At 40.2% G+C, this 19,503-nt stretch overlaps 2 protein-coding genes across 2 annotated transcripts; one reads left to right on the top strand and one right to left on the bottom strand.

Moving 5' to 3' along the window:
* Positions 1-1,621: 1,621 nt before the first annotated feature.
* On the bottom strand, positions 1,622-8,904 carry LOC306785758 (pyruvate kinase PKM-like). Its single transcript, XM_079280211.1, has 11 exons — positions 8,796-8,904; positions 7,345-7,523; positions 7,128-7,219; positions 5,691-5,822; positions 5,370-5,556; positions 4,981-5,251; positions 4,745-4,895; positions 4,510-4,662; positions 3,413-3,579; positions 2,343-2,524; positions 1,622-2,186 (listed from the first exon to the last, which is right to left on the bottom strand). The coding sequence occupies exons 2-11, from the start codon at positions 7,493-7,495 to the stop codon at positions 2,080-2,082; spliced, it is 1,593 nt and encodes a 530-aa protein (XP_079136337.1). The 5' UTR covers positions 7,496-7,523; positions 8,796-8,904; the 3' UTR covers positions 1,622-2,079.
* An 8,849-nt stretch (positions 8,905-17,753) lies between these two features.
* On the top strand, positions 17,754-18,416 carry LOC306783551 (ribonuclease P protein subunit p25-like protein; the record flags this gene model as incomplete). Its single annotated transcript, XM_079277259.1, has 1 exon — positions 17,754-18,416. One exon carries the CDS (start codon positions 17,754-17,756, stop codon positions 18,414-18,416), a length of 663 nt encoding a protein of 220 aa, XP_079133385.1.
* Between the last annotated feature and the right edge of the window lie 1,087 nt (positions 18,417-19,503).

The following is a 19,503-nucleotide window of genomic DNA, read 5'->3' as shown; positions in this document are numbered from 1 at the left end:
CTTCCAAGATAGCTTTTCAGCAATATTGCACGCCCATATGGGTCACACAAATCAGATCACACTCAAAAATAAAAAAAACTGAAGTAATGAATGTAATGTAATGTTTGTCTGTCTGAGTGGGAGAAGTAGGATTAATTCATGAATGTGTTGAACTCGAGGGCGTTTACGGTGTTCTGTGGAGAACTGGAAGCTGCAACCAGTTTAAGAGACAACACACATTTCCCCAGCCGCTCTGAGACGCACCACCGATGCCAACTAGTTTCAGTCTGACGCTAACTTCGGTACAGAACATTTGTTTGTGTGCCATCAGCATAGTATGCAATAATCTGTGTTTTTTTTATAGGTGTACAAAGGTACTGTGAATAGAAGCACTTGAGTCAATGAGGGAGATTTTGTTTTGAGTTAGAACAGATTAAAACAAGGGAATCAAAGCAATCGTGCATAATCAAACACCCTGAAACCAGCAATGCAGTAAGACTGATCTGAATGTTTCTTGCACCAGTCAAAGGGCTAAAAGCAGTTACTTGGACACGTGGTTACAGAGAAGCCCTGATGGGTCACATATTGCTGCATATTTACCTCTTTCATTTTACAGTATTTGATTGTAAGATTTGACATCTGTTGTTAGACAATTGCTGCTTTGTGATGCTATGCTGAATCAGTAAGACATGTATCACAGACTGCTTTTTAAAAACCAGACTCTTAAATCCTTCTTGTCGATCCAAAGCATATTGTTTGAGTGCATTCAATTTGTGTAGGAGAGGACGTGTCATTCATTTATTGATATATTTATTTCTCATTTTGCTGCCAACAAATGTTTCAACCAACAAATGTGAGCAATCCACCACCTATGTGTGTTAGGCATATTTTATTTCAGCTACTGAATTCAGTGCAATAAAATAACATGGTCAATGATGCTCGTCTTAGCTGTTGATTTCTTTTCCAGAGCAGAGTGTGGAATGTAAGGAGAATCTGATGAAACCCTGGTGAACTTTCAGACTTTAAACCGGATAGTGAATTGAGAACTGCATGATTCCGACATTCAAAATAGCCAGGATTGTAATCTACCAGATATTCGACTCTGCTGTGTTCACGGGGTTGATAACTGCTGGATTAATGAGTATTTAGAGCCACTGCAAGGTTTGATTCAAATTAAATTGATGAAGATTTTAAGGTCGATCCAAAGCAGACAGAACTTGTACATCTATTCAAGCACTGTGCAATTCTGAGATACTCGTACTTTACTTGAGTATTTCCATTTTCAGCTACTTTTTGATACCTTTTAGTTATTTTCTAGTGACTTTGCAGATTCAGATTAATAATACAAAATATAATCATCAGCTAAATTCTGATATATTATTATAAATAAGAAAAAAAATGTATCGATCACTTCATGAAATTTGCACGCTGCCTGGCAATATAGGAAACAATATGACCCACATTTACCATTTACACTTTGTACTTTAGGTAGATTTTGATACTAAAACTTTTGTACTTTTTATTCAGTATGAGGCATACAAATATGGCTCGCTGTAATACTTAACATTAAAAATACTGAATGAAAAAATGACTCTTTTTCTAGTTTAATGTGACGGTGATGACGAGAGGAAAACAAACACAGTTGACCGAACACCGAATTCCGTTTAATGGATTGAAACCCAGATGACTTTGTGCCAACTGTCAGTTCAGCATGAAACACTGGGCAAGACAATACTAGCACATATTTATGTTCATCCCTGGATAATTAATGAACCAAAAAACAAGGAAATAACAAAACATGTACTTTACAGTGAATGCAGAGAAACACAGATTACCACTCTGTTCAACATGCAAGCTAAGTCGACACAGTCACGATAGAAAGGTTTCCATTAAAAGGATTTAGACAATACATGTAATTTATGGATAAAGGAAGTAAGGAGTTATTGTCTGTGAACGACACCTTCAAAAGTCCTTTGAAGGAGCGGCCTGGTTTTGATTTGCTGTTGGGGATGAAGACTGAGAGGAAAGAAAAGTCCAAAATGACAAGGCAGGTTACAGGAGAGGGGAGGGGGAGCGGTTACTAATGTCCTTTGATGGAGTTCAAGGCACCAGCACAACTCTCATAGTGTTGGTGTAACCGGTACCTGGGCGCCAGCCAGTCACAACAAGGGCAACATCTCCAGACTTGAAGAATTTGCGGTGCTTGCCTACAGATAGAGGAAAAAGAGGCATTAGTGGAAAAATAAGGACTCAGTTAATTAGATATAAAGTCTTGTCAATTAACACATTTATCCCATACCTATTGCTCCATAACAGTTTTACAATCCTTTTTCTTGAGACTCATTTTAACAAAAAACACTCACCAACTTCCAGAGCAAAGTTCACACGCAGGTCAACGTCCTCGGCCCAGACATCGTTGGCAGGTTTGGTGTAGAGCACAGGGTAGATACCGCGGTACAGGTGGGCCTGGCGGGCGGCCTGGCCACAGCGGGTCACAGCAATGATGGGAGCACGGGGCCTGTACCTCGACAGCATGTGAGCAGACCTGCAGGTCGGAGGTACAAGTTCTTTCAAATACGTAGAACTGAAAATATACCAATTCTAAAATGTGTGTGCAGTGGAAGGCAGTCGTAAAACACAACATTGACATATCACTTTTCAAGTGGATTTGGTGAACTTTGTAGTAAACAGTTGCTTATTTGTACATTCAGAAGCTACATAGCGACATTAGCATTCATTTGAAGTTGTGTCTGTGTCCAATTGTCCAATATTCACACTTTTTTTTGATTTAGCCCAAATGGTCCACTATGTTCACCAGCTAGTTTCTAAATGTGTCCGTCTGCTGTTTAGTGCTGAGCAGACGTGTATATTGGGTTTTTCTAGCTTTTTTGCAGATGTAAACGATGCTATAAGGGCAGAGAAAAGGAACCAACACAGAACACATGCAGCTGAACAATAAGCTGACAGACGTTATAATGCTGCTTAGTGTTGAGGTGAACAGTAGAGATGGGTAATAATTCTCTGTATCACCCCTTTTACATATAGTCATGAGATCCATTGTGAATATGGAAATGTTAATTATAGCTGTTTTAATTTTTCCATTAATTATCATTACGAAATCCATCCAGCTGACAGTAATACGCCTTCTGTATCATGTGATGTGTGGATGATCTCTCAAGTAGAGAGGAATGAACAGGGAGTTAAAATTAACTTGTAAAATGTCAGGGTTCAGATCTCAAAAGGTCACAAGTGGAGCACAGATTGTGAAAGTTGGCTGACTTTATCTGAGCCAAGGGCTTGTGTTAGGGAAGGAGCGAAGGCGGTGAGCTAGAGAGATGTCATAATGCACCACTTTCTTTGCTCACAGTGGGCACCGTGTAGGATATTATGAGTCAGAGCTTTACAGGATAGATTCTTCTTTTTCAAGTCTCACCTGCCAGACTTGGTGAGCACGATGATGGCGCTGGCGCAGCACTTGAAGGAAGCCTCGACGGCACCGATAGCTACGGTCTCTGTGGGGTCACGGGTCAGATGGGAGGTGCGACGCAGCTCCTCGAACATCTGCCTGTGGTACATGGCTGCCTCGGCTTCACGGGCAATCTGAACATGAGAACAGATTACAGTCAAGTCAGGCTGCAGTCACACAGCCAGTTTCAACTGCAGGAGTTAGTTGGTATTTCAAAGGACAAAACAAAGGGGCAGTCAACCTCAGTGCAGAGGTCTTCATACCTGAAAGCACACTGAGACATGAAGCTGAACAACAGCGGTGGCTGTGATGTCCAGGGACTGTTGCTGTGCACTGCAGATCCTCAGACACATGCTAACTGAGTAAATTAAACACACACAGTTGAAGCACAACGCGAGACAACAGCAGATGGACAGAGGGGCGGGGGGGGGGGGGGGGTTAGGTGCAACAACAGGGATACACAAAGCAAGTTAAACAAACACTAAACAAGCTGTCAGTGAAACCCAAGCTGGTACCAATGATGTAAATGCCAATTTTCTCTTCCTTCTACATCATTTAGAAACTTAGTATTTATATTTACTGTCGTTAGTAGTACATTTTACAACATATTTTATCAAATTTTGTATTATTCATGATGTTGATCATGCACTTACATGGAACTATACCACCAAAATTACACAGAATTAGACCGATGTGACGAGTAAAAGAGCTAAAAAAACAATTATTTATTCAGTGCAAAAAGTGGCTTCAGGTCTGCACAAAACATATGCCGATGCATATAAAGCCAAAGAGGGCAAAGCCATTAAGTTACCAGCACCAATGTGTTGCTTGATCGTGTGAATTTGGTAGCTTTTGTCATTAAAAACATTGCTGTTTGGCAGCCAACTTTAACACTGATTATGCAGGCTTTCTCCCAGCCTCAAACACATGAACAGATGAGACACACGTGTGCTGGCACAATTTTAATGTCAAATATGAATTAAAAGAAAACTGACCAAACCATGCAAAAACACTGGTATGGGCTTTTCAAATTAAGGAATGGGAGCAGTCAATGGTGCTCTTACCATGTGCTGTGTGTGCACGGCCTCCAGGGGATAGTCTCCCTTGGCGGTCTCACCACTCAGCATGATGCAGTCGTTGCCGTCCAGCACGGCGTTGGCGACATCGCTGGCCTCGGCGCGAGTGGGGCGGGGCTTCTTGGTCATGCTCTCCAGCATCTGAGGAGAAACAAGACTCTCTGATAAACTGTTCTTTTTAAAATGCATTCAACAAAACAGTTGTCCACCTGATGTCACAGACCTGTGTTGCACAGGTGATGGGCTTGCCGACCCTCATGCACCTGCCAGTCATCATCTTCTGCGCGATGAAGACCTTCTCTGTTGGGATTTCAATGCCCAGGTCTCCACGGGCCACCATGATGCCATCACTAGCCTCCAGGATCTCATCGAATCTACCGGACAGAAAAATCTGTTCAACCATTTTTCAAAGATTCAGACCTGTGCAGATTAAAGCGTGACCGTTGGTAATGCCACCACCTGCGCACACCCTCGTGGTTCTCCAGCTTGCTGATGATCTTGATGTCCTTGCCCTTCTCGCCCAGCACTTTCCTGACAGCCTGAACGTCAGCAGCCTTGCGGATGAAGGAGGCGAAGACCATGTCAACACCCTGCTCCACGCCGAACTCCAGGTCCTGAATGTCCTTCTCAGACAAAGCAGGCAGGTCAACGGCAGCTCCAGGCAGGTTGACGCCCTTCTTGCTGCCCAGCAATCCGCCATTCTCAATGTTACACATCAGGAAGTCGTTGCCTTAGGACACATGCAATGAAGCAAAACTTAATTTCCACCATTACGCAGAAAGGTGAAAGCAAAATCTCAATGAAAGCTAGAAAAGATGAACCAAACAGGTGACTGTTTGTGTGCTTACCAACTTCTTTAACCTTGAGGGAAATCAGACCATCGTCAACGTAGATGTGGCTTCCTATCTGCACAACCTTGGTGATGTTCTTGTAGTCGAGCCACAGAACTTTCTCGTCACAATTCTCCATGAACTGGTTGTCGAGTGTGAGCTTGATGGTTTCACCCTTCTTGAGCTCAACCTCAGCGGTGCCACTCTAAACGAGAGCAGAGAGAGGGAGCTTGTTTGTTCTCAGGATGAAAACCTCTGCATCAAACCTTCATATCAAACCTCGTGAAATGAATCAATGATGGCCTCATTTGAAGTCTTGGTAATTTGGCAAGAACTCACGCCCTTGATAAGTCCAGTCCTGATTTCTGGTCCCTTGGTGTCCAGAGCGATGGCCAATGGTCTGTAGTCAGCAGATCCGGCAACAAAGCTCTCAGCAGCCTCACGGACATTCTTGATGGTCTCAGCATGGTACTGCATGACGTGAGATGTTAAACAAATGTTATCACATTGAAAACCTCAATAGATCTAGAATAGCATAAAAAAGGGACAGAATTTACATTAGTGACCTGACTCATAATACCTTGTTTTATTTGGGTTCCTAAAATGCAGATACAACAGGTGGACAAACGTGGTCATGCAGTCACAAGGGCAGCACGGTCACATAACTGTATGGAGTAAATCCTGAATGACAACTGCAACATATTTTTAGCTCATGACAGTTTTACTGTACACAAATAGCTGCCAGGGATTATATGAATAGTTTCCAAAATATCTGATTAAATATGATTTGATTTGATTTAATTCAAGCGGGGTGTTTGACAAATCCAATAAAAAGCCAATACTTCTAATTTTCCACTTCATGTGATTGACGTGTAGAACTGCTACGCTGTCTACCTACAGCTTTGGATCTAGTAAATGCATAATACATGCAAAAACAACAAGTTTAATGTCTAATCCGCACAATAGCACTGTCCTCAGTCAATAATGAACGCCTCTCTGTGGTTTCGCTACATGCCTTCTACTCGCACTGTTGCTGCGAGGCTGACTCTCACACAAGAACTATTTATAGCTAAACTGACAACTGACACGCCAATGAGACAGAGGTCAGATCTATTTTGTCCAAATCATATATCGATTTAGTTGTGATTTTCTGGAGTTCTGATCATATATTTAAATTTTTTACCAAAACACAGACTGGACAGACAACTCAAAAGCAACTCTGAGAGTTGTGCTACATTGAAAAAAAAGCACTGCTTTTAACCTTTGAAAATCCAAATATCAACTGTGGGTGTTCATACTACAGCTGAGGATAGATTTGAAGGCTCATCCACTCAGGTGACAGTGAAAAAGGTAAAGAGGCATGACTTTTAAAGGCGAAGGGGCAGTAGTATAAGGTCGGCCAAACAGTTGGCAGTGATGCAGTTGGCTCACCAAATCTCAAGCTACAACACAGACCCGGTGAAGGGGCAAGTACAAGCTCATAGATCACATTACAGCCACAGACAGCTACCAGGCCAAGCGAAATGTCACACTGACGGATGCAGCTGTAAAGGGCAAATCCACTGAATTACTTGCAGAGGGTCAAGAAGCTACTGCTGCACTGCTCAATCTGGGTTCCAACGCTGCACAAATTAGAATCAGTGATGTCACAGCAGGCGTTTTTGGCTTTGACATCTGGTGTGATTTCAACATTTGGGATTGTGTTGCTCAGCAGGCTACACAGCTAAGGTGAAGTTTTGGAGATGCAAATAGTTTAAAAAGCAAGAATTGACCCACCTCATGTGTGCCATGAGAGAAGTTCATTCTTGCAATGTTCATCCCAGCCTTGATCATATCCTTGGCCATGTTCACAGATCGGGAGGCAGGTCCTGCATCAAGACAGGTGAATCAATACGAGGCTAAATATGATGTTTGTAAATGACAATGAGATAATCTTTGTCGTCACGAGTGCGTAACAAGAGAAGAATCAACAGAGTTTGTTAATGAGTCTGACCGATTGTGCAGATGATGCCGGTGTTGCGAGACACAGCGGGTTCAGAGTCGATGTCCAGCAGGCACATGTGCTCAAGGAGCGTGTCCGCCATGGCAGCATGCATCTGCTGGGTGTGAATGATGGAAGAGCCCATATCCTTTGACTTCGACATGACTGGATCTGGGTCTGCAGGAAATGTCCTGTGGAGACAGAAGAAACACGGGAAAAATAAGTAATATAAGCTATATTAACATAATAAATGATCACATAAACGTGAGCACATACATATTGAAAGAGTGTGAAAGGTAAATTAGAAACTATAGCAAGGTTCTCATGAATATCTAAATGTGAAAGTGTACACTTATAGAAAGGTGTGACCTCTCCAGAGTGACCGAACAGCCTGTGTAAAGAGAAACAACAACAGTATGTGCCTGCCTGACTACACTCTCCCACATTCCAACGGGAGTTTATGTGCAGCTGAAGAAGAGGAGCTGGTCAATTGACACAAAAAAACAACAACTCCAGGACTCAAGGAGGAAGCTAAACAACATTGTAATCCTTATTGAGAAGCCAAACAGTCGACATTAAAAAGTATAAAGCAGCAAAGTTATCAGGATTCAGATTACAGTCCACTATGATAGAGGTATGCAACATGCATGACTATGTGTAGTCAGTGCATGGGAATCCATTCCTGTCTCCAGCATTCACCTAAAATATCAGCTGAGAGCATTTATGGACTTTAGAAACATATCAGAAAAAAACACATCAGGAAAATTACCGTATTCATAATTACATGAAAAAAAGGCAGTGTTATTATATAAATATTCACCAGACAAGGTCAAAGACACCTCAAGGTATTTGTGACTCGTGCCGCCTGCAGAAGCTTTGTGTAACAAAGATAATTGCAAAAAATAGTTTTGTAATAATTCACAGGTCACAGGTCAGGCTGCTATTCATTTCATTAAGAAAGAAAAGTTTAAAAAACATGCAGTTTGAGTAGAAACAAATTGTATCTTTGTCTGTAGAAGAAGCAAAGCAGAGATGTACCAGAACAGGATACCGATAAATAGATAAAATACATACAATTAACAAATAAATCTAAATTAGAGAGCTGTATGGGACTTTACCCTTCTACCGTGTGCATAAAGGAACTGTAAGTGCAAACCAGTGCACTCTCCTCATATTTCAGATCAAAGTTACATTTCGTTACATATTTATTATTATTATTATTATTATGTATTATGATAATGCACAACAACTTCAAATATATTAATAATGTTGTAGAAGTTATCAAAGAAAACGTTTAATCAGTAATTGAAATTCGTTTTTCTTTTGTTTTTTTTACTTTTTAAAAAACCTGTTAGAGAATGATAATTTGATTCAGACATTCACTTTAAACTGCATTTCCACTAAATTAGAAATCTCCTCTCCACTCTCCAGTCATATAGTTGAGTGTTCTTGTTGCTACTCACCTACTGGGTGAACTTTGCAAGGATCAAGACGCCACTGGCTCAGTAGGAGCGACAGGTTTTATTCGCCTCACTAACCGGGACTACTTTCCTGTGCGAACAACGCCCAGTGATTCAGGATATAGGGCGCGAGAGTTAAAGTACCGTTCACTGTTTTGACAGCGAGTTGAACGTATGTTTTTCATACGGAAGTTGTTTTCTATACCTAAATAACAATAAACAGAATGTCAAAATTCCAGATAACATCACAGAAGTACAAATAATGTGGGAGGACACAGCGCAGGTGCGTGTGTTGTTCGCCTGGCCCAAAACTCTCCGCTGACGACCGAACATGAGCCTGGGTCTTCAACTTGGACCCGATGAAAAATATTTTGGATCATACGGGACCAGCCTTTATTTCCTTTCCTGACCTCTGACCCCAACCTTCTCAACCCATGCTGAAACTCAATTATTACACTAAGTTAAAGTCCCACTTTTAACTTGAACATTAAACATAATCTGTAAATATGTTAAAGATCTTTAAATAAGTGTATTGCAAATGTATTTATCAGTTTTCTGTTGTTTTGAGGACATTTTGTGAGTGGGAAAAACAAAATTCACATACTTTTGATTTGTTCCCCTTTAGCTTCCTTTCCAGAATACATTACCATCAATAGCATGCGACACCTAAAGGATGTATAGATAAGAAGAAGAACAATTGATTTATAATTATATATAATTTATTATGTTTTACTTTATTTATGTTTTACTTAAAATAAATTATAATATCGCCTCCTTTTTTGCTTGCCCTATAATCTTTCATTTTGAAGCTGACAAATCTTCTCTTTATTTTTTATTTTCACATGTTATACTTGGATCTGCAGGGCTGCATATTAGGTTGTTTCATGAGCTCAGTAGGGGTGGGATCGTGTCAGCATTCCTGCACCATGATATGACTGTCCAAATGCATTCATTTAGAGCTTGATATGTAGTTATGATGCTCCAAAATTTAAAAAAAAGTACATCCAAGCTGAAAATGACATGCATTGGAGGGTATATCAGCTGATGAGTCAAAAACAACAGTAAATGCTTGCAGAGACGCAAAGTTAATATACTAACATTTTACACAGATGCACAAATGCATGCTTAGTCAGTATGGCCATGTCACACATCTATTAAAGAGTACAGTAGTGTAACCCCATCGTGTCTGCCAATGTATGTTATGGTAAAGGTCTATATATCGTTGAGCCATGCCCGGCTCCATGCCTGAGGAACATATTTGGAACATATACCATAACGTGGCAAAAAACATAAAACTATAGGTCCACACAGTGCCATTCTCAACTTAAATAACATAAGTTCGTTTCAGTGTTCCTGGTCTGTTTTGTTTTTTGGATTTGGCTCTGTTACCTGCACTCTGTAAGTGTATTACCCATTTGAATCACCTGCTGCTTCATTGTCAGTGTTCTCTGCAGTCCAAACCTGCTATTCCTGAACTGTGACGAAACAAACTGACCAATTACGAACCCAGCAGAGCGATGCTTTTTCTCCAAGAAGGTTTGTAAGTTTGATGTGACTGAGGAAAAACTCATTGCTCCCCAACCACATCAGCAAGCTCAGCTTTTGGAGAACATCTGTACACAGCAAAAGTGGTTCAAGGAGAGGGTGACTCATTTTGTTTACCACCTCGATGCCATCCGGGAAAAACTGTTTACTGCAACCCAGCCCAATCGACTCAACACCAGCCTGCACCCTGGCCTACTCAAAGCCAGCCTACCTCCCAGTCTACGAGGCATGGCTTCGTGAGTCTGCAGCCAGCCTATCCTGAGCCTGCTCCATTGCTAAACTCGTCATGGAGAACCTGCCTGGCCCTGGGGGGACCTTGAAGCTTCTGTCAGGCTCCATCAGAAGAAACCGAGTGTTTCTTTAGCCATTGCCAAATTCTGGTTTCCTGTCACCGGTCTGGCCGACACCTGTTCTTGCTTGGCTGCAGAAACCTCCAGCGGAGCTTCAGCAATCTCCTGTTTCCCTGGGTTCTGGCCGCCAAACTCTGGGCCGTTCTCTAGAGCAACTCTGCCGGTCTAGTCTTCCTCCAGTGGTCTGGCACCCTGGTCACCCTCCTGAGATGTCTTGCTCTGCTCCTGTCAATCCTCCAGGTCGTCCTGCTGAGATCCCTCGCTCCACCTAATGTCTAGACATTTGCCCCTGAAGTTTGTTCTCCCCGTTTCAGTGTTCCTGGTCTGTTTTGGGGGATTTGCCTGAGTTGCCTGCCTGTTTTTGTACAGCGATCTAAATTTATTCTCCATTTAAATGATTTATTAGCACCTGCTGCTTCCTCGTCAGTGATTACTGCATCTGTGTCCAAATCTGCTATTCCTGAACTGTGACAGTACACTAAATCTGCTTCATGTCTGAGTGTGCTAGTGATGGACAATGTCCTCTGACATTGCATTGCTTAAAGGTGGCGTTACTCACAGTTCAACTAATTGTAGATGTTCGTTAAAACAAGGAAACTCAAATTAAGATAATCAAATAAGTGGGGAAACATTTTGATGAATAAAGTTCAATTGTCAGGGACATTCCAAAAGTTCTGTTTGATATTAGTACATAAAGTACAATACTATCTCTGTCTCCCTCTCTACAACAACAGCTCCCTCTTGTGGAAGACTGGTTGAAGTGTTGTCTGGGTGATTGTGTCAACCTGCAGAACAACTGAAATGTGCTGAATTGTAAAATGAATATTAAGTTATTGTAAATAAATAAGTCTCACTACAGTTATTACAATATCAGGTCACAATACTTTTTTTTTTTTTAATTTAGCTGCACCACACTTTTAAACGTATAGTCTGTGGTTCAAACTCATTTTAAATGAAATGTTGTTTAGTAGATATTGTACAGAGCTGGTTGCTGTGGAGATATGATTACTGTATGACTCATTGTGAACCTGTTTGTTTGTCTTGTGGGAAGGACAGATGAGGCCTGAAAGTTATAACAGTGGGTGTATCAAATGAGAAGGGGGTGGATGCAACACAAAAACTACACAATAAGACAACATCAATCAATATATCTGCTAAAAAATACTACTTTTGTGTCTGTTGTCACTGTGTCTGATGACTCACCTCTGCAGAAATTTCAGAAGCTTTGTATTCAGTTGCTTCATCTTCTTACTGTTCATGCAATGCCTTAAAAAATAAGAAGTTTACAGTGTAAAGTACAGGGGTTCATGCTATTGTGCCCAACCACTATAAATAAACACCGCCACATAACACCCACTCATGTCTAAGTGGATTACTCTGAGAAAATCACTTGTTGAGAGACAACTTGAATAGATGTATGCAGTCCTAGAAGTGTGTAATCTGACCAGACTGAAGAGCAGCAGGCGACTGCTAACAAGGGTAACTGGTGATTAAGGTCAGACTACAGCGCAGCAGACAGATAGGAAGACTAATAAATGCCAAACATCACACGTATCACCAGCTTTCAAATGTGCCACCAGGGATCTTTGTTCTCATCGCAGTCTTAAAACTGATGCATTGACATGGCTTTCCTGGTCTGGAGGATCGTATGACACACATATCTGTTTCGACAGGCAGCCAGTCAAGCCAACAAACAGGAATATTCCTTGTTTTTGTTGTTGCAGCGTCAAATGTGGAGATGCGATTATTTTTATATGTACCATAAAGTTGTTTGTTCACTTGGAATATGTTGAAAGTTCTTCTCAGGAAGGAAAGGTAAGCGCTGTTTTTACATTAGTACAAAACATGTTGCCGTCTTTTGAATGGTTTCATTTACATTGTCAATAATGTAGATGTTGAGATAAAGGGAGGCACATGAGAAGAATCTTGTTGATGAAAATGTAGCTTAAATTGTAAAGAAACTAGGGACAGTCATGTGTTAGTATACTGTATTTATAATGTAGAGGTAGCTGAACTAATCAGGTCACATATGTGTTTAATTGTGTCAGTCACAGTGAAGGAAGAAGACTGTTGATTGCTGCTGAAGAAGTGCCAAAGAACTGAACACATGGTGAGTTTAATATCCCTTACATTCTTAGTAAGTTGTTTGCATTGACTACACAGCTCTTATTTTTAGAACTGGAATCATCAGCCAATTCAATGATTTGTTGGTCAGAATTAATTTGCAACAATTTTGATAATAGCTACATTGTTTGACCCTCATATGTGTTGAAATCAGTGGCAGTCTCAGCTGCACAGTTGGTTGACTTTGTTTGTGTGGACAGAAGGAGCTAATTAGTGGTGTAAATAAGAGGATCGTTTGATTGACAGTTTCTCCCATTAACCCGACAGGAGACTGAGAGCCAGCAGTGGACAGAGAGCCAAATTGATGAGGACAGTGACTCGGAGGAGATCCTGTGTAGAATCCCTGTAAGCATGACTTTGTGCTGGTTTGAATGTTATCTTAGCACAATCCCAATCATCATCACACACTTGAGTGAAGACACCAGCAGAAAAGGTTGCGTATGATGTTTTGATTTAAAGGTTATCATATGGTTACTGGATACTGGAATGGCAATTGGTCCCTTTAGTTTGCATGTTGGGGAGTAAAGTTTGGATTAAAGTCATACTTGACATGTGAAACCAGAATATACTTAATAAATTGTTCATAACACTATAATATAGGTAGTAACAGCTATAAGGCCTTTTATTCAAGTTTGTATCATGCATTGAGAGACGATTATAATTTCTAGTACACATAACAAACATACATAACAGAGAATAAATGATAAATTACACACTATAACATATTTATATGTGACTCCACTCAAACAATCCTCAGTGTGTTATAAAACATTTATTAGCTCTTTATACACACGTACAGATCATTTTCAATCAGGTTTTAAACTATTCATAAAAGTGTTATTTCTCTTGGCCTGCATCAGCAAATAGACTATATGAAAATAAAGAAGTATTTATAAATTGATAAATCCATGCCATTCATTTATACAAGAAACAGTAGTCATCTTATGTGTTTGTTTAATTCATTTATTAAGCTGCACAGGTATCATGCAAATACAGTTGACAACACTTAAATGTTCCCTGTATCTACTATGGTGTGTTACTGTAACATATAGTCATAATGCATTTTTAAATGTTTATATGCTGCCTATATACATGCCAAATAGAAAATAGAGGTTGATGGAAGTAAAGTATTACCCACGTAACGTTTTGTATCTTAAGGAGGAGTAAAAGCCATCTTCTTAGCCATTGTGGTGCTGAGCCGCTTGGACCATAAGGCAAGTGTGTCAGTGTTTGTCTCGGCAGGAGAGCTGTGCCACCGACCTGACTCACCACCCTCAGCTGGAGACTGACATTGAGGCAGTCAGGACTTTGTATTCGGACTCTGCAGCCTCCATCGGGTCAGAACATCTTGTCTTTCTCATGGTCTTAACAGGATTGCTGCTGATTTTATACATTGTTAAATTTGTACTTCCTTTTCTTCTTCTAGGGAGTATGGGTCAATTGATGATGTGGATGTTGACTTAAACATAAACAAAGGTAAAGATGCATGTTTCAAAGCAATAGTAGTTCAAATTTGCAGCCAAATATTATATCATAAACTGTGTTTTATACAGTTTTATACTGTTTAATTGTATTTTGTTTGTGCTCTCTTTTGATCACTTTTTTCCACATTAGCAACTTAAGTTCATGCACACACCCCATCAGTTCCTGTTGATCAGCAGCCCTCCATCCAAAGAAGCTCATTTTCAAACTGCCAAGAAACTGTATGGCAGCACCTTTGCTTTCCAGTGAGTAAAAGCTGTGCCACTAATATAAAACCTTCATATCAATACAACAAACAGAATATGAGCCTGGCTTTATATTGTCTCTTCTTTCAGTGGTTCCCACATCGAAAACTGGCACTCAATTTTGAGAAATGGACTGATAAATGCCTCTTATACAAAATTACAGGTACAGTATGAAAACACAAAAGGAGTTTGTATTCCTCAAGCTAAAATGAAATTAGCCTTTAAATCGAATGTCATGTCCCAGTGGAGATTTTAACAGAGTTTGGAGTTTATCTTGTTCGACTTGGATCAAGTGTACAGTTAGACCGAACAATTAATGATTTAAAATTAAATAATTCATTAGTGTTCACATTGTATCTTCTTTAAGCTTCATGGAGCTGCATATGGGAAAGGAATCTATCTGAGTCCTATCTCAAGCATATCATTTGGATACTCTGGTATGAATGCACAATATAATTATTTTCACAACATAAAATATATACAAAAATTACCATTATTTATTGATTCTAGCATCTTTTCTTTTTAAACTGATCCTTCCTGTTTGTGCAGAGATGGGTAAAGGGAAACACCAAATGCCCACCAAAGAAGAACTCATAAAGAAACACAACCAAATAAACAAAATCAAACAGGTAGATCATCATTAACGTTTGTCCAAAATGTGTCGACTTGCACTTTGTAGGACGTCTTCTCTTGTTTGTTAAATCTCATCCTGTCTGCTCTCCTTGTCTTAGAAGCAGCATGGACAAGCCAGGTTTCTGCAAAACAGGAATCTAAACTGCATTGCTCTCTGTGAAGGTACATTTAAGATACAAATACATACATGTTACAAAGAGCCTCGCTTTGATAACATTATGATTTTTTGACAAAGTTTTATAAAAGTTGTCTGCATGTTTTGACAGTCGTAACTTCGAAGGACCTTCAAAAACACAGGAACATTTGGGTGTGTCCGATATCCGACCATGTGTGCACACGTCTCCTCTTTGTGTGAGTACAACACAAAGCAGCAAAGACAGGAATGCCGGAGAAACCTGTCAGTGTAATGATACATTGCCTGACTATATTGCAGATTTCTACAATATTCTGCTTGTGTCTTTCTCAGGTATGAGAACGGCCAGGTAGGAGATGTCCACATCGACACTCAGGAAGCCAGGATCCACAGGGAGATTTTACAAGTAATGGCTTCAAACCGTGCTGAGAAAACAAAGAATGATTTATGATATGATCATGATAAGTGCAGATTTGCTTCTTTTTTTTCAAAACTAACTGAAAATAGATTTGTTTCTTTGTGGCTAAACATGGCTTATGGTTTGACAAGTCAACGTAAAAACAATGCTTTACGTTACGTTCATCAGCTTTTGTTTGTTTGAATGAGAAACGTTAACTCAAAGGAGGGAAAATACCAACAATTAAGAGGGCATCTCTTCTTTCAAGTGAGATACTATTCGATTGATGAAGCTTGTTTGTTTTGTCATGCACCTGTAAAAGCTTATTTGCCTTATATCGTCTGGCTTCGTTTAAATCTTCATCTCTGTATTGTAAACTTGTGTTTTGTACGTTTTGTACCATGCATTTTTTTTAAATAAATATTTTCAATATCTGCTAATTTTGTTCAACAGATCAAATATTTTACTTCTACAGCTCGAAGGGCCACTTTGTTATTTATGTATTACTTGTTTTGTACCACAAGATGGAAGTGTAACCACCAACAACTACTGAGGGCTTTTTCATTGCACACACATAGCCAATAAAACACCACAATGATTATAGTTCAAAATGTCTGTAGATATTGCCACAGATGTTTAAATTAGAAAGCATTTTCATCACATTAAAAACGTGGGTGTTGATATGATCCGGTGTTGTATTCCATTTCGGAAAAACAACAGAAAACTGCCAAACACACCAGATGTGTCACAGGAGTCGCACACAAACATAATCATGTGCTTTGAAGAAAATGCTCCAGTGTTCCACAACTATATCATCCAAATGTTTTACAAATAATTTGCATGATGTGAATTCACTGAAACATGCATTGTATTGACATTCATGGACAGTGGCTTATTCTCCTGGGAACCAATTGTATTTTGTTCTGAACTATATTGACACCACTGAGAACCACATCTTTGTGCTCATTGTTCAAGTCAGTGAATACCATGGGGTGCATCCCATCCTGTGAGGCAGAAATGCACCATTATAACAGTACTGGTTCCATATTAGCCCTACAGCTGCCTCCTGAACTCCTCCCTTGAGTGCTTCTCTGAAGAAAGCCTCTCGGAAAACACATCTGTTTGCATCTGGATACAGAATCTATTCTTACAAGTTCTGGTTTTATGTAAGTTTGGCAAAAAAAAGCCCAAGGTATGATTGTCCTCATAAATGTCATTGACTCAAAAGAGGCACAAATGAGGGAGCAAGCATTTTCTGGGTCAGCCCAGCAGGCGATGGACTGAAGGGAGGAGAGCTGTAAAGTTGCTGTGATAGCCCAAAGGAAGACATTTTTCAAGGACCATATGGCTCTCTGATAATAGTGCAGAGGAAGGGTTGTCTCGAAAGCCATGATATGTTGACATAACTATTATGTCATTTCTGAATATCTTCACCCCAGTGAGACTGTAGTTTGGTGCAATATAAGGCAAAAAGGCGCATCAAGAATGTCAACAATCGAAACCAATTCAGTTGAAACAACTGCACGCCTTGTTAGATCTCATTAACTCGTGTTAATTCATCCATATAATTCAAGCATCCACATGGACAAATACAATCTCTGAACCCTTTAGGGTTCAACAAAAGCTTCCCCCCAAAACCAACAAACTACAACGTGACAGACATTATTAAATGTTGCATGTGCCTTTAAGAGCACTCTGTCCCATACTACATGTCTCTCTCTGAGCCTCATATGTGTTTGTTGGCATCAGCTGTCCTCAGTGCTGAATAGAGCAAGGACATCCTTTTCTTCACGTCAATGGGATTAGAGGAAGAAATACCCTCTTCATACTGCTGGCTCTCATCTCAGTGCTCAGAAGACAAAATGGAAATGCAGTACACAGAACAGAGAGAAGATCAGGATAAGTCACAGTTTTTGATTACAAAGCTGATCAGTTTTTAATTTCTTAATTAACGAGAAACGTGTTTGTGATCTCAAGGGAGGTATGCAAATAATCCGAGGCTGCAGGCTCAGAATCCGCATCCTGCGCTGTTATTCCACCGCTCTCTAAACAATGACTGAACCCAGGGGTCAGACGAAGAGTTCAGATGCTACAAGCAGCACTGGGATGGAGCTGCAGTCTGTTTCACTCGACCCTGATGTCCCATCTTCATCGTTGTCTCCAAAAGTTGGCCAGAGCAACTTCGGGAGAGTCAGCCGCACAGAGGACAGCAGTCCCTATCCGATCCCCGGCCTAGCAGCAGACATCCTGCACATGCGAGTGAAAGAAGGAAGCAAGATCCGCAATTTGCTGCGGTTCGCAACAGCTCGCATGCAAGGGGAGGGGAGAGACAGCAATGGGACATCAATGAGACAAGTGGTCTTCACTGGCTCAGGAAGAGGAGTCACCAAGACCGTCACGTGTGTGGAGATTCTGAAACGTAAAGTGGGAGAACTCCACCAGGTGTCCAAGCTCTACTACAAGACAGTGAATGAGGTCTGGGAGAGTCCACAACAGGGAGCAGCAGGTATAACCATGCAGAGGACAGTTCCTGCTATCTGTATCCTGCTCTCTAAAGACCCTCTGGATCCCCAGGAGCCTGGATATCAAGCCCCCCCGACCCTGAGTGTTCCCACGGAGGACGCAGAGAGTCAAAGAGGTCTGATCAGGCCAGCTCACAGTCCCTCCTCACAGCACACAGCTAAGAGAGTCTGTCTGGATGACCTGAATGACTGAATGTTCTCCATGAACGTCTCCATGAACGTTTGACTAACATGTGAAAGATCATAAAATGTACGATATGTCTTATATATTATATTTGGCTGGAACTGAATGTTATTTTATCATGTCTTTATGCAGCATTAACTTTGCCTAAAATAGGAAACACCTCTGAAGTTCAACTTTTATATTGTAATGTACAATTTTCTGCTCTTAGAGTGGACAATTTCCTTTGCCTCCGAAGTCAAAAACGAGACATTCTCTCAATTCATAATATACAATTTGCACACAGCTCCACTGAGAATGAATAAAGGGGATACTTTGAATTATTTGTAGCAATAAATGTGCAAGGTTGGTCATATCATTGTAAATATAAACATCAAGGTTTTATTCTGTTTTCTACTTTTGGAGGGAAATCATGTACATTGTCATTATAGGACCAGAATGTTTTAGTTGAGGATTTATTTTCCGAATGATGCTGTCCCTTTTTACAGATATAACACTGAAATAAATTAACTGCATTTCAACTTTGATGTTTTGTTCTGTATTGGAGAGTGTGTACACATCTTTTATTTGAATAAAATCCCATAAGGTAGAATCAGTTTAATAAATCTAAATCTGGAATTTTTAACAGAAACAAACCTATTTTACGAACATTACCGTCAGTTAATTTTGATCCAAGTTTGTTGTGTTTTGGGGTGAAATCTGTCCTCCAAAACATGTCATCTGGCAGACCTTATGTTCTGTGTTATAGTGGAACGCAACACAGTGAAGCTGAAAAATAGTATCCAACACCACAAGCGTTGGGTCTATTTAACTCCAATTCTCTCATTTTCCTCCTGACAGAATATATCCTATAAGATACCCAAAAGACCAATACATCTAATATTGGTGTAGGTACTAGTGTGTGTAGTAATAATGATTGGGGTCATATGTAAGATAATTACAGAACATTTTATTCACAAGTAATGTCATAATGATATTAATTGGGTCTATACATGTATGTAAACAGTGAGAATAATAATATATGTATGAACATGTTGAGCCAGTTTCCCTTTGGGGCAACTCTTTTGAAAATATTGTGAAAACAAATATAAAAAAGGCA

Source organism: Melanostigma gelatinosum, assembly GCF_949748355.1.
Source record: "Melanostigma gelatinosum genome assembly, chromosome: 1".
Taxonomy (NCBI): Eukaryota; Metazoa; Chordata; class Actinopteri; order Perciformes; family Zoarcidae; genus Melanostigma; species Melanostigma gelatinosum.
Note: the sequence above shows the minus strand (reverse complement) of the source record. Positions and strands in the feature narration are given on the sequence as shown.